Genomic DNA, 22,869 nt, shown 5'->3' with positions numbered 1-22,869 from the left:
GGCGTGATCCTGGAGTTCTGGGATCAAGCCCCATGTTGGGCTCTTCTGCTGGGAGCCTGCTTCTTCCTCTCCCACTCCCCCTGCTTGTGTTCCCTCTCTCGCTGGCTGTCTCTCTGTCAAATAAATAAATAAAATCTTTAAAAAAAATAATAATAGGTGTGGTCCTGCAAGAAATCTAAATGTAGACTCTTAGGGAACATAGACTCTTAAGGGATGGGAAGAAGAGACAGTGAAAGAAACCTAAGAAACTCTTGCAGAGAAAATGAAAACCAAACAGTTCTTTATCTGTAAACCAAGGTGGGGAAAGTTTTGTTTTGTTTCCATGAAGAGGGTATTAGTCATGTCATGTGCCATAGAAAAGGAGAAGAGAATGAAGATGAGAGTAAACCACTGGATTTATTTATCCATTAGCAAGACAATGGTACTTCTTAGAGTTGAATTTCTATAGGATGTCAGGGAAGAGGAGCTAGATTATTAAAAGGGTTAAAGTCTGAGTTTACCAAGAACATAGAAGCAGGGGATATAATTAGTAATTAAAGAATTTTAGAAGCAAAGGAAGGAGGGGCAGTGGTAGTTTAGGGTATATCTGGGTCGGCAGAAGCATACAAGCACACCTCTGAGATACTGTGGTTTGGCTCCAGACCACTGCAATAAAGTGAGTATCCCAATAAAGGAAGTCAAATGAATATTTTGGCTTCCCAGTGCATATAAAAGTTATGTTTACAATATACCGTTACCTGTTAAATGCGCAATAGCATTATGCCTAAAGAAACAGTGTACATACCTTAATTTAAAAAATATTGCTAAAAAATGCTAACCATCATCTGGGCTTTCAGTGAATTATCATCACTGATACCAGATCATTATAACGAATACAATAATAATGAAAAAGTTTGAAATATTGCAAGAATTACCAAAACATGATACAGAGACATGAAGTGAGCAAATGCTGTTGGAGAATGGCGTCGACTGATTTGCCTGGCACAGAATTGCCACAAACGTTCAATTTGTAAAAAGCACAGTATCTGTGAATATAATGAAGCATAACAAAATGAGATATGCCTGTATTTTAGGACTGTTGGGCTTTTGAGCATATCGATAGGTAGAGAAAGAGAAAAAAAAGAGGGGCAAGTTGGAATCATGAGTAGAGGCATGTCTTGCAGTAAAAATGGAAACACAAACATGGGTAGAAAAGGGAGACACTTCCTTCCTGGCAAAGGAGTACAAGAGGAGAAAGGCTGACAATCCAGAGAAGTGGTGTGGTGGAGCAGAGGGCAGTGGTTGTAGAGCACACAGTATCAGGCCAACTAAGTGAGGGTGAGGTCTTCTACCAAGAGAGGTCAAGCTTAGAGCAGGTTTGGAACAGCTGCCATGAAGGACGCCCAACATCATGAGCTGCTGTCGTGCTGCTTGTTAATGGCGGGGGGAGGTCTTTCTTCCTCACAAAACCTGGGCTTTATGTAATTAGTCAACTGCACAGTAATTGTTTTGAGAACTAATAATAATTTTGACAGAGCTCTTTGAGGGCTTTTTCATTGCCTGTTGACTCTGCTTGGTTACAAATGGCCTTAACATGGTTCTTTAAACATAGGAGGAGCTTAGCAGCTCGTTCAAGATCATTATAATGCTTTTAATTAAAAGAGTAATGAACATGAGAATGGTACTCCACAGCGCTCTTCACACTCGTAATTAATAATAGTTGCCATTTGCTGCACACCTATGAAAGACAGGTACTTTGTTGGGTGTGTGCCATATATTCTCTCTTAATTTTAGCAGTAACCCTAAAGGGTAGACAAGTGATATATATATCTTTTTTTTTTTTTTTTTTTTTTTTGAGAGCAAGAGCACGCTGATGGGGAGGGGCAGAGGGAGGGAGAGAGACTCCCAAGCAGGCTTCTCACTAGGTGTGGAGCCTGACACAGTGCTTGATCTCACGACTCCAAGATCATGACCTGAGCCAAAATCAATAACCAGATGCTAAAGTGACTGTGAGCCACCCAGGTGCCCCTAGACCAGTGATCTTTAAAGTAGGGTGCACACACCAGAGATACAAGGAGAAAATATTAGATCTTCTAATGCCTTTTTATTTTTAAGAGTTTTTTCTGTGTACAATGTAAAAATATGTTGATGCACAAATAAAAAGATAGAATTTATAAACGAAAATACATATATTGGGATGCATGTTCAAATGATTTTTTTCTGACATCAATGAAGATTGAAAGTAAAGGGTTGGAAACACATTTATCATACAAATGGAAGCAAAAAGAAACTGGGGTAGCAATACCTATATTGGAGAAAATAGACTTTAAAACAAAGACTGTAACAAGAGACAAAGAAGAACACTTCATAACGATAAAGGGGACAATCCAAGAAGAGGATATAACAATTGTAAATATCTATGCACCCAAGATGGGAGTACCTTAATACATAAAGCAACTGCTAACAGACATAAAGGAAAAAGTTGACAGTAATACAATAATAGCAGGGGACTTTAACACAACACCTACATCGATGGGTTGATCATCCAGACACAAAATCAACAAGGAAATAGTGCTTTGAATGAAATGTTAGACCAGATGGACCCAACATAGATATATATACAGAACATTCCATTCAAAAACAGCAGGATACACATTCTTTTTAGGTGCACATAGAACTTTCCCCAGGATAGAACATGTATTAGGCCACAAAACAAGTCTTAAAAAATTCAAAAAGACTGAGATCATATGATGCATCTTTTCTGACCACAACAGTTATGAAACTAGAAATCAATCACAAGAAAAAATCTGGAAAGAACACAAACAGGTGGAGGCTAAATACCATGTTATTAAATAATGAATGGTTGAACGAAGACATCAAAGAGTAAATTTAAAAAAATACATGGAGACAAATGAAAATGAAAAGCAAAATCTTTGGGATGCAGTAAGAGCTACTCTAAGAGGGAGTTTAGAGCAGTACAGGCCTACCTCAGGAAACAAGAAAAATCTTTAATAAACAACCTAACCTTACTCCTAAAGGAGCTAGAAAGAGAAGAAGAAGAAGAAAAAGCCCAAAGCCAGTAGAAGGAAGGAAATAATAAAGATTAGAGCAGAAAAAATGAAATAGAAGCAAACAAACAAACAAAACCCAGAGAAATTAAAACAATCCCATTTACAGTTGTGCCAAAAATAATAAAATACCTAGGAATAAACTTAACCAAGGAGTACTCTGAAAACTATTAAACATTGATGAAAGAAATTGAAGACAACACAAACGGAAAGGTAGTCAGTGCTCATGGATTAGGAGAACAAATATTAAGTGTCCATACTACCCAAAGCAATCTACAGATTTAATGCAATCCCTATCAAAATACCATTAGCACTTTTTCTCATAGAACTAGAACAAATAATCCTAAAATTGTATGGAGCCACAAAAGACCCCAAATAGCCAAAGCAGTCTTGAAAAAGAAGAACAAAACTGGAATCTCACCCCAGATATCAAGATATACTACAAATCTGTAGTAATCAAAGCAGTATGGTATGGTACTGGGACAAAAATGGACACATAGATCAACAGAACAGAATAGAGAGCCCAGAAATAAACCCGTGCTTATATGGTCAATTAATCTTCAAAAAGGAGGCAAGAATATACAATGGGAAAAAGACAGTCTCCTCAACAAATGGTGTTGGGAAAATATGCAAAAGCTGGCCCACTTTCTTACACTGCACACAAAATAAACCCAAAATGGATTAAAGACCTAAATATGAGACCTGAAACCATAAAAATCGTGGATGAGAGCACTGGCAGTGATTACTCTGACATTGGCTTGTAGCCACATTCTTCGAGATATGTCTCTTGGGGCAAGGGAAACACAAGCAAAAATAAACTACTTGGACTACATCAAAATAAGAAACTTCTGCACAGCATAGGACACAGCAAAACTAAAGGACAACCTACAGAATGGGAGAAGATATTTGCAAACGATATATCCAATAAAGGGTTAGTATCCCAAATATATAAAGAACTTACAGAACTCAACACCAAACCAACAACAAAACCCCCAAGTAATCCAATTAAAAAATGGACAGAAGACATGAACAGAAATTTCTCCAAAGAAGACATACATACAGCCAACAGACACATGAAAAGAGTTGGCAATATCACTAGTCATCAGAGAAGTGCAAATCAAAAATACAATGAGATATCACCTCACATCTGTCAGAATTGCTCAAATAAAAAACACAAGAAACAGTAAGTATCGATGAAGATGTGGAAAAAAAGGAACACTTGTGCACTGTTGGTGGGAATGCAAACTGGCACAACTACTATGGAAAACAGTTACTTTTTTCTCAAAAAATTAAGAATAGAATCAACATATGATCCAGTGATTCCACTACTGGGTATTTACCCAAAGAAAATGAAAACAATTAATTTGAAAAACATATATGCACCTCTCTTGTTTATTGCAACACTATTTACAATAGCCAAGATATGGAAAGAACCCATGTCCACTGATAGATGAATGGATAAAGAAGATACATGTATACAATGGAATATTACTGAATCAAAGAAAAAAATGAGATCTTGCCATTTGTGACAACATGGACAGACCCATAGGATGTAACGCTAAGTGAAATAAGTCAGACAGAGAAAGACAAATACCACGTGACTTCACGCTTATGTGGAATTTAACAAAACAAGCAAAACAAGAGACAAAAAACAGACCCTTAAATACAGAAGCACAACTGGGGGTTGCTGGAGGGAAGGTGGGTGAGGGGATGGGTGAAAAAGATAAAGGGGATCAAGAGCACACTTATTGAGATGAGCACTGAGTACTCTACAGAATTGTTGAATCATACTGCACACCTGAAAGTAATATAACAATGTGTGTTAATTGTACTTCAATAAAAAACACATTGGGGATGCATGCTGAAATGATTCTTCTGACAGATGCATAAAATTCAGACCACTAAGACAGATGCTGATGATAAAACAAGCATAACAGACAGTAGAGAGTTGTCCCTGTGTGTTAGCTGCTTTACACCAATCATCTCATTCACGGCTCACAGCACTCTCCAGCGGAATTGCTACCATTACCTCCATTTTACCAATGAAGAAGCTGAGGCTGTATGACATAAGAAATTTTCCCAAGCTCACACGACTAGTAAATGGTGAAGGTGAAATATAAACTCAGGTAGTCCAACCCCATACCTCATGTTTTTAACCACTGTCTTCCATGGTACCCTTCATAATTAAGTTTGCCCCCCATCACCTGGTGGGTACTAGGAGTCTCTCTTTAAAAAGGGAAGGGAATGGGGAAGGGGGAAGAGAAAGAAAAAAGGAAAGGGGGGGGAGAAGGGAGGGAGGGAGAGAGGGACCCAGTCCTCAAGTGATAAATTTCCTCACTTAGTTCTCAAAACACTGGAGTTAGGTGCTTATAAACTCTATTTTGGAAGAGACAAGTGAGGACAGAGCCAGGACATAAACTCAGGTCGTCTGAATCTAAGTTCTATATTCTTTAACCTCATTGTGCTTCTCTTTAGATCAGGTGACTAATTCAACCAAAAATTATTGTTTAGGACAGTCTTGCCACTGTGCTTGACACTACTGTTATATATGTATGTTTATATAAATTTTCTTCAACTGTTACATATGTATGTTTACATAAATTTCTTCAACTGTTATTTATGTATGTTTATATAAATTTTTTGATACATAAAATATTATATCAGTAGGTCAATTAAAAGGGACAGTCATCAAAAGGTAATACTTACATTATCGGGACCTATTAAACAGCCCACACTTTTTAAGGGACAGAATGTATCAAATTGTCCGTAAAAATGTCCAGTGCAGGGATTCCATATTAAATAGTGACTTTGCTCCCGAGTTAGCACATAAGCAGTTGGACCCTGAAAGAAAATAATCATTAAAACAGTTTCCAATTAATTATACAATTGAGGTCAAGATTAGTTTGCACACACAATTCATTTTAGCTGGACCCCTAATTTCTAAAATTCATGGCTAATGATGAAAATTAGTTTGAAGTTCTAGGTTGCACTGGATTTAAGAACTAAAATGAAATGTTCATTTTTGCAAAATGCTTGCATCACCTAGTGTAGTAGACCAAATAGGGATAGTTGATTAAGTATTTAGAAGGCTGATTATGTCTGAATGCAACTTCTGTTTCTAATACAGTAACTAGTATTTGAGATACATTTATAATGATGTAAATGCATAGAAGATGTTTTGAAAAGATACACACCAAACTGTTAGCAGTGAATACACCTCGGGGGTGGGATTGGGTCTGGGGGTTAGAGCCTGACAAAGTACTTTAACTTTTTACTCAGAATGCTTGTGTATTATTGGATTATTATTATTTTTTTTTAACAGTGAGCTTTTTTTTCATTTACTGCACATGTATGATTTCTTTTGGTGCTCACAAAAGTCTTCTGGGGAAGGCAGGGCAAAATTTATTATCCTGGTTTCCTTATAAAGCTCAGAGTTGTCAGTTGACTTGCTTAGAGCCACACAGCTCAAAGCAGAGCTTTGAACCCAGGCTTCGTGACTCCCTAGCCTAGTTTTCCTTTCCGTGTACCAGGCTCCCTGAAAGATGGTGATGGAGAATGAATTAGTTTTTGGATGTGATATTACCTGCCCAGTGGCAACTCGTGCTACCTAATTCCCAAGGATTCCCGGAAACTTGTAGCCTCCTTTTTTTTTTTTTTTTTTTTTTTTTAAAGATTTTATTTATTCATTTGAGAGAGAGAGACAGTCAGTGAGAGAGGGAACACAAGCAGGGGGAGTGGGAGAGGAAGAAGCAGGCTCCCAGCAGAGGAGCCTGATGTGGGGCTCGATCCCAGGACTCCGGGATCACGCCCTGAGCCGAAGGCAGACACTTAACGACTGAGCCACCCAGGCGCCCCTGTAGCCTCCTTTTGATACACGCTTTGGATAAGCTGCTTCAATTCATATGAATTTTCCAAACTCAGTACCCTAAATTACCTAACATTCCTAAAGTTTAGGGACATGTACAGGGGGTTGGGGGAAACATTCTAATGCTTGTTATCTCCAGTCCAATAAGAGTAACAATAATATCAAAATATAGCTGCTAACATTCTTTTCTTTGCTCCTGTGGTTGTCTGCTGTGTTCCCCTTTGCCTGCTGGTTAGTCCCAGATGCCTGAGGAACAGGGGGCGTGACAGGAGAGATCGCTAACCTTGCCGTACTTCTTCAGATCCCCTTCCCTAGCACGAGTAGCACTGGATCACTGAGGGAATCAAAATTCTTAGTACATGGGCAGATGGGGGCTCAGACTAAAAGGACAGGGTCAGGTGGGGCCTCTGAGTGGTGAAGGGTTCAGATTTGCCAAAAAAGCCCCCAATCCGAAGCACTGATCAGAGCCCAAGTACCACTAAAAACCATTTCATGTCTTATCACTGGTGCTCTCTGCCCGCGGTGCAATCTCTGGGTCACTTTCCTTGCAATTCAAAGGATCGTTATGCAAATTAGTACTGTTCATGTCTGGAACGTAACACAAGCGTCTCAGACAGCTCCACTCCTTTGCAGGAGCCGGCCTGCGGGGTCTTACCTCAGGAATAGCACTGCCCATCATGAGCCAGGCCTTCTTCCCCAGAGAGAGAAAATAATTACATAGTAACACTGCGTGCTCTTCTTCGTCTCCTGCCAGGAGATCCAGAAATTGCTGACAGAAAGAAAAGAACAAGGATGTTGTGTTGATTGACTGCTTCATTCTGGATTGGCCATATAGGATTTTTAAAATTAAAAAGTCACTGTTAAAATTAGTGCCTTAAAGTAGAAGACCTATTTTAAAAATCTTTTTTCCAGATTTTGGTACTATGTTCTAATTCATTAAAACAAACAAATCGACATGGTATTTTCTCTGACACTGATGGCATGGATTTCTAGAAGCAACACTATGGGTGGGGGAGACAAATTTCAAAGTTTTACTTTTCATTTTGGATTTATATATGATAGCTCACTATGTGTTGAGTACTTTTTTAAAGACTATTTTTATGGCAGTTTTAGGTTCACAGCATAATTGGAGGAAGAGATTTCCCATCTACCCTTGCCCCCACATGTTATCAACATCTACCCACAGAGTGGGATGATTGTTACAACGGATAGACCTACACTGACACGTCATAACCACCCAAAGTCCACACTTACGGGAGGGCTCACTCTCGGTGTTGTACATTTTTGGGTTTTGACAAATGTGTAATGACATGTACCCATCATTAGAATATCACAGAATATTTCCATGGCCCTAAAAATCATTTGTGCTCTGCCTATTCATATCTCCCTCTGCTCTGCCCCCAAATTGTTTTAAGCACATTCATGCATTAACTTATTTCACCCTAGAATAAACTTTTGAGGGAGGTACTCCTCTCCCCAGTTTATAGATGAGGAAGTGGAAACACAGAGAGGTGAGGGAATACCCAGGGAGTGGTAAAGCCAGTCTGCCTGGAGAGCACATGAATTATTCTGTTCTTTGTATATTTTCTCTAGCTGTCTTGAGGTTGTGGAAATGTTACCTCTAATACCATAAACATTATGTTGCCAAAATATCCTGGGGAACAAAAAACTTAAAGTGTACTTAAATTTCCTTGGTTTAGAGCTATCTTTCAAAGGGAGTTGTGCGATATTGTTTAATTTTATGCAAACCCAGTACCACATGAGATCCAGAAGCAGAATGAATACCTGTGATAATATATGTCTTTGTTTCGTAGAAGATCCATTTGGATGTTACGTAACATACACAGACTGTAGATTCCATGAGGACAGAGGCCATGTTTAGTTCGCTCATAGCCCGAATTTACTACAATGTCTGACGTGTGGTAGGTGACCAGGAAGTACATATGGAATCAGTAATGACACGGCGTGCCTTAAGAAGCCCATAAATTACGGAATATTTGAGTTCTACATGTAATATAGGTAATTTTGATTTTTTTAAATGAATAAAGCTAGGATATTGTTAAGGTAATACTGGGAGGATAAATCAGTGTTAAGACTTCTGAAATGTTTTTTATTCTTTGTGCAAATGTTTTTTTCTTAATTTCTGAACTTGGTCAAGCGGAACCAGAAAGAAAAAACAAAATAAAAAATAAAAATTTAGCTCAGTCTGCTAAACAGATGACCAAATGGATTTTTAAAAGGACTAATGAATGTTGCCATTTAAAATTATACAAGCCTCTGGCCCATGTTCAATGAAGTCACTGCAAACTAGTAAATCTGTGAGGAAGAACTACTCACATCAGATGTGCTCCACAGGTCACAGATGCCGGCAAATGAAACCGTGTCAGGCAAGAAAGGAATCAATGACACGTATCGAGCCACCAGTTCCTGTTTAAACAAAAAAAAATAATCGAGCAGTTCCTGTTTAAAAAAATAATTTGTGGTAAAATACTGGATACTCTACCTCATTTCTTGCAAGAAAGTTTCATGTATCACAAACATTTATGTGGACAAAATGAAGTGAACGCTTTCCAAGTGTTTACTGAGTGTTGTATTCACACTATGTCATTTCACCCTCTGCACACATCGTACGGAGGAAGTCACTGTTAATATCCATCTGTCACAGACGAAGACCCTGGTTCCTACGTCTCTTTGAAATGTCCTCTTTCTTTTCCCTGCACTTCCTTACTTTCTGATATAAGAAGACTTTCTACAATCGTCTTGTATTTTCTCCAGCTCAACCCAGAAAGCAGCCATTTCTCCAAGGAGCTTTTTGGAGAGCAATAGTATTTAGAAACCAAGATCAGGGCATCATGTTACAACTCATATTCCTGCAGTTTGTAAACATCTTCTTATTTGTGGCTTTTCATTTCCTTTGTGGTGTCTTTGATAAACCCAAGTTTTCACTGTTAATATGGCCAAATGTATCTTTTTTTTTTTTTTTACAGCTCGTGGTTTTTTCCTGTCTTGTTTAAGAAATACTTTCTATCTCAAGTCATAAAGATAAAAATGCCTTCATATTTAAGTCCTCGATCTGTCTGCACTTGAGTGATGTGAAGTAGAATCTATTTTTATTTTTTCCATATGTGAAAATCAGTGATTCCAGTAAAATTTATGTAGTAGTCAATCTTTTCCTTACTAATTTCCAATGCTAGCTTTGTCATTTGTCCAGTTCGAGGGGGTTATATTTGAGTGGACTTTTTATTCTTTTCCATTTTTCTCTCTGTTATCTGTGTGTCAATACCATTTTACTTTAATTACTACAGTCTCATAATAGTCTGGATATATGGTATGGAAAATCTTCCCACTGAGTTCTTCTCATTCTTCAGGATGTCTTGCTCCGCCATATAAATATTAGAATCAGCTTGTCAGTTCTGCCATAAACGTTTTAAAAATCTAGTTTGACAGTCTTTGTTTTTTAACTGGAAAGTTTAATCCCTTTGCTTTGGTTGCGATTACTAGTAAACATTTAGACTACTTCTACTTCCTTATTCTGTGCTTTTTATTTTTCACACTTTTTTCTATGTTTCTTTTTTTCTTCCTGCTCTCTTTTTCGTTCTGTTTCATTATTTTATCTCTTGCCACTTTGGAAGCTATATGCACTTTCTTTTATTCTCTTAAGTGATCAATTTAGAAATTTCAACATGGGGGCGCCTGGGTGGCTCAGTCAGCTGAGCCCCCAACTCTTGTTCTGGCTTGTGTCATGATGTCAGGGTCATGGGATCGAGCCCCGCATTGGGCTTCACACTCAGTGTAGAGTCTGCTTGTCCCTCCCACTCTGCCCCTTACCTGCTTGTGCCCCCCTCTCTAAAATAAGTAAATAAAGTCTAAAAAAAACAAAACAAAAAAAAGTAATTTCAACAAGAATATTTAACTTAAACCCTAAAAGTTAATAAATATCTTCACTCTCGGGGCGCCTGAGTGGCGCAGTCCTTAAGCGTCTGCCTTTGGCTCAGGGCGCGATCCCGGAGTTCTGGGATCGAGCCCCACATCAGGCTCTCCCGCTGGGAGCCTGCTTCTTCCTCCCCCACTCCCCCTGCTTGTGTTCCCTCTCTCACTGGCTGTCTCTCTCTGTTAAATAAATAAATAAATAAATAAAATCTTTAAAAAAATAAAATAAAATAAAAAAATATCTTCACTCTCCTCTTGGAAAATACGAGGGCATTAAAATACTCTCATCAATCCTGTCCTGACATATATACATTTTTTCCAGGATTTTTGTTTTTATCACTATTTTCCATCCTCATTGCTAGTATTATGGATATGAAGACAATGCCTGTTTAGATTTACTCACAAATTTCCCATTTTCTTTACCATTATGCATCATGTCTAGGATTTTCTGAGAGCTTTCCTTCTCTTTGAAGAATATTTTTTATAATTTAAGTGAGAATCTTTTGGTTGTAAACTCCCAATGTTTATGTGAAAGATGGTTTCAGTGGATATAAATGACTAGTTTGACAGTTATTTTCCTTCAGTCTTTTGAAGATATTATTCCTTCTCTGACTTTCATTTGTGCAGCTGAAAAGTCTATTGGTTGAATTATTGTTCTTTTATAGAGAATCTGTTTTCTCTCCAGCTACTTTTAAGATCATCTTTGTAATTCCGTATGATATGCCTAGATTTTAATTCCACTTTATTAATCTTATGTAGGATATATTGGGCTTCCTGCATCAGAAGGTTGTTGTCTTTGATCAAGTCTTATAAATTCTCACCTCTCTTTGAATGTTGCCTTTCTCCTTTCATGCAGGGTTTGGTCGTCCTCCCTCTATCCTCCATGTCTCTTAACCTTTCCTTAAAATCTTCTTTTTATATTCTGAATCCGATAATTCTAGTATCTGCGGTCTTTGTGGCCCGATTCTGCAGTGTGTTGTGTGTGCTAACTCTTGCCTTCTTCATGGTGACTTATTTCTTTTTGATGAACTTTTTTTTTTTTAAGATTTTATTTATTTGAGAGAGAGAGAGAGCATAAGCAGGGGGGAGCACAAACAGGGGAGAGGGAGAAGCAGACTCCCCGCGGAGCAGGGAGCCCAATGTGGGGCTTGATCCCAGGACGCGGAGACCATGACCTGAGCTAAAGGCAGCCGCTTAACCAACTGAGTCACCCAGACACGCTACTGATGATCTTTCATATGTTTGTATTGCTTGGAACTTTGGAAATTTTTCTGCTTGTTTGTTTTTAAGGCTGAGTTAAAAGGGCGTTCTTCTAAAAAGATTTCTTTTTCCCTCTGTCAGGGATTTAGAGGCATTACCAACAAACAGGGAATATTTTCAATTGAATTCTCAGCTGAAGTTTTTTTTTGTTTGTTTGTTTTTTTGTTTTTTGTGTTTTTTTGGGTCATACAGGCAGTATAAATTCCAGTCTCAAATGTGAATAAATACAACTTAATGATTAGGAATTCCCTGCAGAAACTTTTCTCGTTTCTCTTCCATCCAGGATCAAGGCTGAGACAGGCAAGATTCCTTTGGCAATACTGGGTATTTCCTGGTGTACCCACTGTTGACATTACCTGTCAAGAGCCCTAACTCTGTACCTGAGTCCCTAATTCAACCGTTCTCCCTGCCCTGGCACCACACGTTACCTCCTTCCCCCAGAATCTTAGGTCCCGCTTGAAGCCCAGCTCTAGGCATCAGGAATTATTACGTGACCTCAGAGCAGACACTGTTTCAGGCTCTCGCCCTTGTGGAATCTGCTTTATTGTTTCCTGTCTCTGAGTTTCCCCCCTCACCTTAGTTCTATGTCAGCCATGATTTTAAAAATGGTTTAAATATTTTATTCATCACTCCTAAGTGTTCTCTCCTGGGAGAAGTTTTCTGCATATTTACTATGCTAGGAAGAATAGAGGGAAGTCCCTATTAAGATTTTTAATAAAAATTGATTAAAAGTAACAAATGTGGAACACAGGTTTTTTGTGGTTTTTTTTGCTATCAATATCTTCAAGTAGATTAATCATCACCCTGTTCCTAAATTATTATGTTAGTGACTTATTAGCAGCAACTACTGCCTAGACTACCCACTCTCTAAAGATAGTTATGGTGACAGTATTCACTTAAAAATAGCCTGTTTAACATATGGCTTCTGTTCATGTGCGGTTGTCATGGGTAAGGTGCTTTGCAACCAGAGAATGTGGATGCATATTTAATGGGCCAGTATGGATGTGTTCTGTGGTGACGGCTTACATGCTGTACATTCTCAAATGTCGGAAATGATTTTTGCTTCATTTGAATTCAATGATGCCTATAATGTTAAGTATATTACATTGTGTGTGTGTATATATATATGAATACATATATATGAATATATATGTATATATATACATATACATGTGTGTGTGTGTGTATATATATATATGAATAGTTATCTTGCTATAGTAGAAAGTGCATCAGTTTTGAAGTCAGAGGCCTAGGTTCAAATTCCAGAAAGTGATGGAGGACACATAATGAATGCATGTGTATGTAAGACATTGCGATAGTATAATCAAGCATCTTCCAAATGTTAATTTCCAGAACGCAGGTGAGTGCCAGTGACACAGGAAGCAGCCCACAATTGTTCACTGAAAGGATGAACTAAGGATTACTACCCTCTCTGGTACCTTCAGACTTTTCTAAAGAAAGCGAGCCTCAGAGTAATCAAAAAATATTGATCATTTCTTTGACCACTGATGATCTCAGTGTAGTGACTATGTTAAGTACTATGAAATATGGGAATGATGAGGACAATCTATTAAGATTTTAACACATTTTGAGCAGCAGCCCTGACCGGCTATGAACACTCACTGCCGTTGCCTGGGGGTCGTTGGGGCGGGCGTCCAGGAGCTCCTGCGGAGGGCTTAAAGGCTTGAGGTAACGGGTGACAAAGACGGTTTTTCCACTGATGTCAGTCACTGTTGTGAGGCACTGGCGATGTGGAAACTTTAAGGCACATTCAGTTTGAAACTTCTCTGTTGCTTGAAGCAATTTCTCATCTTCCTGAGAATCAAACTTCAAAAAAAAGACTCTATGGAGTTTACGTCTGATTACAGGAGACACAGTAGAACTCGTTGAGATCCCACCGTCAACATGAACTAAATGTATGGCTCAGGAACTCTGATTAACTGACCCCTTCACTATTGCCATGCCCTGGAGTCTTAGGGCTTTATTTAATTATATTTATAATCTAAAAATTAGATGGATTCATTAAATACTTAAAATATATTGAACAGGATTGAAAGAAAGTAGTCAACAGGCAAGCAGCCCTATGGAAACTATAACCGCCTATAAAAAGTAAACTATGATGTGAGTGATGAGGCCAAGCAATAGTTTTATGTGTATTTTGACATTGATTTTAGAGGGGAGAGGGGCTCAGAAGTCTAACATCTCAAAGGCAAAGCTTGAGCAACTCATGTTAAATGCATAACAAACTGACAGATATATGTTGATGTGTTAAGTGTTAAATCCATGACCAATGTAGTACATAATAGTAATGGGTCTCAGGGAAAAAGGAAACAGAAGTAGGAAGATCAAATGTATTATATTTATTTTAAGCAGTTCTCAGATCCAAGATGAGCTACCAATTCCCAGACTTCTGATAGTAACATTTGCCTTTAGACACATGCTGTAATTTTTTCCCCTACAGCTATTGCTAAAAAAAAAGTAGTTTGAAAAAAGCAGATATTTAAGTGTTTTTACAAGATTTTTGTTGCCTAGTATAAAAATATACATATGGTTGCTTACATTTCAAAGGGTTTCAAGATGAACTCAAATAAACTTTTATTAGAAAAATTAACTGTTAAGTAGAATTTAGACTCTAGGCAGTGCCTGAAAATGTGTTTGTTTTGAGAAGGGAAATGCACCCAACTATTCTTCTCATACTCTGCTTTATTTATTTATTTATTTATTTATTTATTTAGCATTTAAAACCGCTCATAAGTTTACTCTGTTTCACCCACAGAGTAAGATTCCTAGAATCAGGGCTTTTGTTTTGATCTTGTCTTTCATCTCCAGTAGCAATACCACCTGGCACGTAGTACACATAGCGAGTGTTTAACAAACATTGTAGAGTGAAGGATCGAGTGCACAGAAAACACCCCCTTATTTCTTATGACTTCAGATAGAATCTAGACTATCCCAGCTGTTCTTGACTTCTGTTACATTGGAGCTGGACTGTGGCTCCTGTTTCTAATTTGATTGCTGTACCCTGAGGGGTTGGGATAGCGGTCGTGGGGATTAAGTAGGATGGAGGCACGTCCAGAAGCCTCCCATATACTCTCGTGGGATGTCCCTGACATCTGAATCTGAACATCATCATCATCATCATCATCATCGCCATCATCGCTGTAACCACCTGCCGCTCGGCATACCGCCACCCCATGGTAGCTGCCCGACAGACGTTATGACGGAGATACAAATACATGAAAATGGTGAGCTCCGAAGACTTGTTTGGTATAGGTTTGTCACAGACTCCTGGGGTAGAACTGTCACCCCAGAAATAACTGTAACTTTATAAAGATGGAGAATCACGCAACAAGGGTGGCATGAAACAAAGCACCTGGTGAATTCATCCCTGTTTCCTTCAAACTTGTTCATTTACTTACTCATCCAATTATTTGCTGAGAGTCTGAAAGTTTCCAGGCACTGTGGATAAATGAGTATGAAACGGCGCCCTAAGCAAGTTCTAGTCTAGACGAAAACACTAATAAGCAGTCAGGCACTTGAACTACCTGACCAGAGAGTCTATGGAGATAAACACGGGGTGCCAGGGGAGCACTTAAGAGGCAGCAATAGGCATTGTCCAGAAAGAGCAACAAAAACCTTGAATCAGTCCTGACTATTGGCCTTCTAGGCTGAAGAAACTGTGTCTAAAACTTTTTATACCACTTGGACCTGAATGTGCTGTTGTGTATTTTGACCACATATCTAGTGCTTCGTGAGAGCAGGGCCCATGCTTGACTCATCTTGTGTTCCTCTCTGCCCCAAGCACACACAAGGTGAGCATTTAAGTAAGTATCTGTTAGTGGTCATTAATACTTGCTTAGGCCACCAGGATGCCATTTCATGGAGCGAAACAGTGATTTATGGAGGAGTGTGCCATCTTGGAAATCTAAGAAGTGCCAAAGGAAAGCTAAATACTTGAAGAATTTCGGTTGTTTATTACGAAACAAATTAAGAGCTAACTGACAAATTCGAAGTTTGATTCAACACAAAATGTGGAAGATTCGTAACTGGTTCAATTTTTTTTTTTTTTTTACCTCTAGGTTAGTGTCAGTATTACAGAAAATCGAATGGGTTTAAAACCTCCCTTTGGACACACTGTGACAGCTCTACTGATCAGAAATCATCGTCACAGTCTCTGTAAGAAGCAGCTCATGGATTTTTAGGCTTGGAAACAGTGGAGATGGTGTCCAGCATGCCGGCTACATTCACACCTATGACTTCCTACATTCAAAGCTAACTGAGAAACTCTCTGACAAAAGGAAATGGGCCAAAAGACAGAGCCGGACATTCTTCATGGAACTTCCGGCGTCTGTAGCTCATTGCCATCACACGTACACCAGGACCCATCAGCTTCCATGAAGTGGCAGGCGACAGAAAGCAGCTAAGTAAAAGCCTAATAACTACTGACCAACAAACGTGAAACGAAATACCTGGTACACCTTTTTAAGCATGTCACTCATCTATCAGAGGCAAGAAAAGAAAAGACATGAGAGGAAGACTTTATTAATGGAAATAATCTATTTTTAAAAACTTAACTTTTCTCAAGACAATGGAAAGTCATTACAGTAAGAGTTTCAGGAGTCGCTACTGATTCTTAAATGAAAATTCCATGAGTAAACCCCTTGAAAAGTCACAGGGAATAGTTCCCCAGGGGATGATGGTGGAGGGAAGACTCTAATTGGCTCATCCTGGAAGTTGCTGGTACGTGGAAAGCCAACTGCAGGTTGCGGGCTCTATGATCTTAGGGTGAGAGCTTGTCTCTCCTGAATCGTCTGCAGGGGAATTGCCCGGCAGTGTTTTCTGCCACTGTGTTTAGGACATCAGGGTGCCCTCAGTCCACAAGGCTCCCTCATCAAATAGCAGCAAAGAACCTGCCCTCTAAAGGGGTTTCTTAAGCCCTCTTTTCGGAGGCCTAAGAGAAATGCTCCGCACAGCCACAGCGGGGCAGTGACATGCCACGGAAGGCAGCGGTGGAGAGCCCTGTCACCTGGCTGCAGGCAGGCCAGGCTGCAGGACCTGGAGGTGGCTTGCAGAGCCCGAGGGGGGGCACTGCCAGGACGCGCCAGGTGCTAAGGCGGCTCTGGGTTTCAGCCTTTCAGCCGCAGCCACAGACTGCTTCCGCATGTTTGGAAGCTCACCTCCAGATGGAGTGCTTTTTCTTCGTGAAGAATACACAGAAATGGCAAAATCATCTTTTGTCTGGGAGCATTTTTCTGTGTCAACGTGCTTGTTGGCTTTCTCTGGAGTTTGTACATAAAGAACGAACACTCCGAATACATGTTTCACTTCCTAGAGATATTTTGAAACACATATATTCTGCCATGTTTTCTAGAGAACAGATTTGTCATGGCGTTTGTGACAAAGGATAGCATATAAGATTAATTTGAATTTCAGTAGATTTTTTTCCCCCAATAATCCCTGCAAAGGGGAACGGTAATAGTATTTTTCTCTGTGAACCAAACTGTAATACTGAAAAAGAAACAGCGAATGTGCTCATCCCCCCCCATCTCCATCTGCGTCTTAATTACAAAGAGAAGGTGGATAAACGAAAGCGTCAGCATGGGAATCCATGCCGTTTAGCGTCGTTCCTGACAAGCCGGGTTTACACATGAACGTCAGCTCCGTGGGGTTTTCTCTGCTTGTCTAGGCTGCTGTATTCCCCAGTGCCTGAAAAATGCCTGTCGCGTAGAAGATGCTCACTAAATATTTCCTGACTGTATAAGGTTTCGAGTCAGACTGTCTGGGTGAACTGCAGGGTTGAGCCTCCTTTTCCTCCTGTCTCAGTCGGAGACCCACCGCACGATACAGCTGTGAGTCTTAAGAGGGAACATGTGTCAAATGTCCGACACGGTGCTGAGAACCGAGTAGGAACTCGGTACGTGGTGGTGGTGATTGTGTTAGTTTATAGTGTGAAGAGGTCAGGATCAGTACTTTCCCCCAAACCAGCAAGGGCAGCAGACGCCAATACTGTATAAGCAGGTTCCACTAAGGCAGTGTCTCCCGGCTCTAAGGGTTGGGAAACAGTTGCTAACAAGCCTAGGTTCTGGAAACCCTTGTTCTAGACCTGTTGGGGATTAGAGCCCTGTGCAGACACTTGTTTCTGTCTGAAGGCACTGAAATGAGGTGACCCCTGGAGGTCTAGCCTTATGATCCTATAAATCGATTCAACGTACAGCCCAGGCAGGGATGTGAGGTCGGACGTATTTCGGCGTGCTTGCCAATAAACATCAAGATGAAAGCGCCGTCTGCGTCTTTTCTTCCATCAAGAAGCTTCTTCTAAACCTGGTGCGTGTTTATATTTGTCTCGCTTTGCCGAAAAGTTTCAGCTGTTGGCCAACCTAGTACCGGCTCAACGGAAGTACAAATCCGCGATCTCCCCTTCCTTCGGCCCAGACAGTAAGAGTCGCGAGGGGACAGTGTCGGGAGACTGACGCGCCCCGCGGTCTGCGTTTATAAAAGCGCAGCCCAGCAAGCATTTGTCAGCAACGTCAGACATGCGGCTCGCAAGTGGACGCAGGGTTACCTTTTCTCGAACCGACTCCCCGGGAACCAGCTGAGGCTCGATGGTAATGAACAGGGTGATGTAGGAGCCTGCACTCAGGCTTCGCGCAGCGTCAAAACCCCGCTCCAGGATCAGGCTTCGCTCCTTACTGTAGCCCAGAAGAACGGGGGGGATGTCTATTTTAAACGTCCCATCAATCTGTGAAGAACATACGACTTGGTAAACATCCTGGTGGTTTTCCAATGAAAGTTCAAAGCAAGGGCCAGCTCCTCACTGTCTGGTAAGTCTGATAAAGACTGCTTGGACCGGCATTCAAGGCTCCCCCATCTTCCTGGGTGTGTCTCCCTGAGCTCTCACGGGAAGGGCTATTTCCCTGCCTCCTCGCTCTGCGGGTTGATGGAACAGCAGGTCACCTGGGTTCAAATCCTGGATTACACTCCAGGTACTGCAGCTCGTGCGTTTATAAAGAGACAATAACAGGACCTATCCGTAGGGTAGTTCTGGGTGCTGAATGAATAAATGTCCAACACTCAGAAAAATGCCTGGCGTATGCGGGGGCCAGCAGCCCTTCCCCTTTTTCTGGAATGCCCCAGCTTTTCATCCCCCCCTTGCAGAGTATAAATCATTATTTCCAGGCTCAGGTCAGATGGCATCTTCTTCGTGAATTATTTTGTTACCTCGAGCGGCCTCACACAGGGTGTGTGTCTTCCGCTCGTTACTGTGACCATTCTGCCAGACTTTGTAGTCGTGTGCCCATTTGTCACTTTGTTCTGGATACCTGATTTCTCTCTGTGAATAGATCTGCGTAGCACCCCCATTTCTACCACCCTTCTCCAATGTATAGCAGGGTTTTGTATACACAGCAGGTGCTCCATACATGCGGGCTTAATGCACCACTTACATAAAATGACCTGACTTCTGTGGAGGCTCCAAAAGACAGGACTTTCCACTCTTGCATAGTCAACACAACAATAAGTTTCTTAAAGACTGGCTGGTGCAGACAGAATTTGAAATTCACACACTTACAGAGAATCTGATTTTCATTTCAGTCTTTAGTGGCATTTATGTCTCAGGAGAAATAGAGAAAGAAGTTAAACTTTCAATGACTGCACCTTCCAGGGAGGAATTAAATGAGCTGGTGTTTATTTTCCTCCTTACATCGGTGCTTTGCCCCAGAGCCTGCACCGGGGGCAGGTGAGGGGTACAGGGAAAAGGATACAGAAACAATGCCTTAAACATACAGTTGAAATAACCGAGCACATCTGATCTGGGAAATAGGCAGATGGCCGAGAAAGGAACGGGCATTATCTCCAAATAGTTGGAGTGTCAGGACTTAAGACAGGGTTTCTCAGCCTGGGCTCAGCTGATGTTTGGGGCCTGATGATCGTCGGGGGTGGGGGGTGGGGGTGGGGGTGGGGCTGGCCTGTGCACTGTGGGTGTCTGCAGCATCCCTGGCCTCCACCCACAAGATGCCACTAGCTCCCCCTCTACTTGAGACAACAGTAGTGTCTCCAGATCCTTGCCAAATGTCCCCGTGCGTGCACAGAAGAGCACAAACTTTGGAGTCAAAAACTTTTAAATAAAAAATGTAACAAAATCATTCTCAAAAGTAATACTGAACTGTATAAACCCAAAAGTTGAATAGTTCTTTCTCCTTTTACCAATCTCATTCCCCAGGGAAATGCAATGTGAGCACTGTGGGAAGTGGGTGAAAGCCGCATCCCGCTCTGCTGTGAGGTTTGGGATTTGAGTAGCGACTTCACCTCTCTAGGCTTTTGTTTCTTCACCTGTAAAATGGGGACAATAAAGCCAACTGGGTTGTTGTGAGGCTTTACTGAGGTGACACACAAACTAGCTAGTAATGGCATGTAATACAGTTACTCCTACTGTTATTAGTGGGTCAGGATTCGACTTGTCACGTGTAGCTCCAAGCCAGGGCCCACGAATAGGGAGGCACACAGATTGTGGCGGCACACAGACTATGGCACGGTTCAAGGAAGAAATTTACAACACAGCTACGGCCAAGAGATCAAACTGCCTCATGGAGTAGTGAGTTCCCTGTTTCTAGAGGCACTCAAGCAGAGTACGGATATCACCACAGGACAGTAAAGGAGATTAATTTATCAAGAAGGGATTGGGAGTAATTACCCCTAAGTATCCTTCCAAATGTGAAATTCAGCAATGCCAAAGAACATGGCAGTTTCATTTACAAACTCATGTGCTCTTAAAAATTTTTTTTTTCAGGGGCACCTGGGTAGCGCAGTCGTTAAGCGTCTGCCTTCGGCTCAGGGCGTGATCCTGGCGTTACGGGATCGAGCCCCACATCAGGCTCCTCCGCTATGAGCCTGCTTCTTCTTCTCCCACTCCCCCTGCTTGTGTTCCCTCTCTCGCTGGCTGTCTCTATTTCTGTCAAATAAATAAATAAAATCTTTAAAAAAAAATTTTTTTTTTCCTTTAAGATCTATTCAAAGAGGGACATGCAAATTTTTTGGCCAGCACATCACCGAAGCTTCTCCTGTAGACTGTCCCTTTGTCTAGGGGGAGAATTGTAATTCCAATTATCCTTCAGCTTCCAACCCATCCGAGCCTCAGTCTTGCTGAGGACTCTGTGGCCTGGGCGACGCCCGGTCATCACGTGTGGACTTAAACCGCGCCGTGTGTAGCGGAGAGAGATTAGCTACAGTCTTGTGGCTCAAAGCCTCCTGTTGCCATGGGTTTAATACCGGGCTATTAAAGCCATGGCAGAATCTTTCACTGTCCCGGATTAGAGCTACTAAATCATTCAAGAGTTGTTAACCTAATGGGTCCCCTTCAGCAAAATCACTCACCTCTGAAGAAGGGTGTCTTAGTTGAACGAGTCTCTACTACCCATTTTTCATGTCTGAAACAGGGAGCATTCTAGAAGCATTCATAGAATGCATGGGACTAAACGGGCCGTCGCTGTCCTGACTGTCCCCTTCAAGTTACTTTCAGGCACCCCCCCCTCCACTTTTGTCATTTTGACAAGTTTCCGCTTTGTCCTACCTTCCGCTTCACTTCTATTTAAATGTTAGAAAAATTCTCAGATTGGAACAGTCCTACATTACTCCTGACTCTAAGGGAGATCGATGTTTCACAAGCCACGCAAATATGACCCAAGATCAATGGCTTTGTATCTTGCCGACCGCGGCTCACACGTAGGTTCTCGGTGTGGAGGGTACGGACCCCCCAAGAACGCTGTAACAGGAGCAGTGGGCACAGCTGTTCCCGGGTCCCCTGGAATTCTACTTCGGATGCTTACCTTGGCTTGGAAATATATCGTGCTAAATGGAATTTTCACGCTTCCCAACCAGTGTCTCTCAATACGGGTGTGGATCCCCCTTCCTCTTTCCCGGTCATCCTGCGGGAGGGTGGGAAGCAGTAGCTGTTCAAGAACGTCAGCCGCTCCTGTCATTAACCGGGCCCCGGGGAACCGGCGGGTGCAGCCGAGAGCCCGTGCGCTGGGTTAGACAGAATGAAGTCCCATTCTGGTTCAGACACTTCATCGTTTTGTGACCCTGGGAAAGTCCCTCGACCCCTCTGCACCTCAGTTTCCCCTTCACTAAACTGGAGATTGAACAATCTCCTTCACAGGGTTGTTCTGGAATTAAGAGCACGTATGTAACACACCCAGTGCAATTACTGAAAATCAAAAAGCTACTTCTCTTCCTCCCTTCTCCCTTTCCTGTTGATACGTGTCAAGTCTGAAACACGTCAACCAGCACAAATACAGAGAATGTGTTAGGGACTCCAGTGGGTTCGGGACGTGAACATGGGTGCAGACGTCTTCCTTCAAACTGTGAGCTTACCTCAAGCACGTCGTACAGCACTTCATCAAAAATGTTGATGAAGACGTCGTCTTTCACCGACTGCAAACTGGCCGTGCTGTAATCCCCATTGGGGGCCCTGCAAATGGGCACATGTGACCAGGGACCATGACAATGGGCAAGACAGAAACCATGAGCACTTAAACACCAAAATTTGAAAAATACTCAAATATGTGCATAGACATGAGGATTAAAAGCAGTGCTTTCATTTCAAATATTTACCTTCGTACTGAGACACTATAATGTAATTCGTGTCCTCAGGCTGGAGGCTCCGCACGGAGAGAAGCCCCCTGTCTGCTGGCTTGTCCCACCCAGTCTCGCGTCATCCCCCCAGCCTGCGTGGTGAGCTCTGCAAGGAGCCAGCTGGCTGCGGCTGAGCTG

At 41.4% G+C, this 22,869-nt stretch overlaps 1 protein-coding gene across 6 annotated transcripts in view; it reads right to left on the bottom strand.

Annotated features, from left to right (window-relative positions):
- The window catches only part of CC2D2A (coiled-coil and C2 domain containing 2A), a 129,579-nt gene that overhangs the window by 8,554 nt on the left and 98,156 nt on the right, over positions 1-22,869 (bottom strand). For 3 of the 6 annotated variants that reach the window (XM_057309751.1, XM_026514430.4, XM_057309754.1), the window contains 7 exons: positions 22,471-22,567; positions 21,924-22,022; positions 18,665-18,841; positions 13,726-13,929; positions 9,250-9,339; positions 7,568-7,681; positions 5,754-5,888 (listed from right to left, as the gene is read on the bottom strand). In XM_057309751.1, the coding sequence (XP_057165734.1) occupies positions 5,754-5,888; positions 7,568-7,681; positions 9,250-9,339; positions 13,726-13,929; positions 18,665-18,841; positions 21,924-22,022; positions 22,471-22,567 (916 nt within the window). Of the gene's footprint in view, positions 1-5,753; positions 5,889-7,567; positions 7,682-9,249; positions 9,340-13,725; positions 13,930-16,571; positions 16,602-18,664; positions 18,842-21,923; positions 22,023-22,470; positions 22,568-22,869 lie in introns of all 6 variants that reach the window. The other 3 variants (XM_057309750.1, XM_057309753.1, XM_057309752.1) reach the window with 2 other exon arrangements.

This window comes from Ursus arctos, unplaced genomic scaffold (genome assembly GCF_023065955.2).
Source record: "Ursus arctos isolate Adak ecotype North America unplaced genomic scaffold, UrsArc2.0 scaffold_9, whole genome shotgun sequence".
In the NCBI taxonomy this organism is placed as follows: Eukaryota; Metazoa; Chordata; class Mammalia; order Carnivora; family Ursidae; genus Ursus; species Ursus arctos.
Note: the sequence above shows the minus strand (reverse complement) of the source record. Positions and strands in the feature narration are given on the sequence as shown.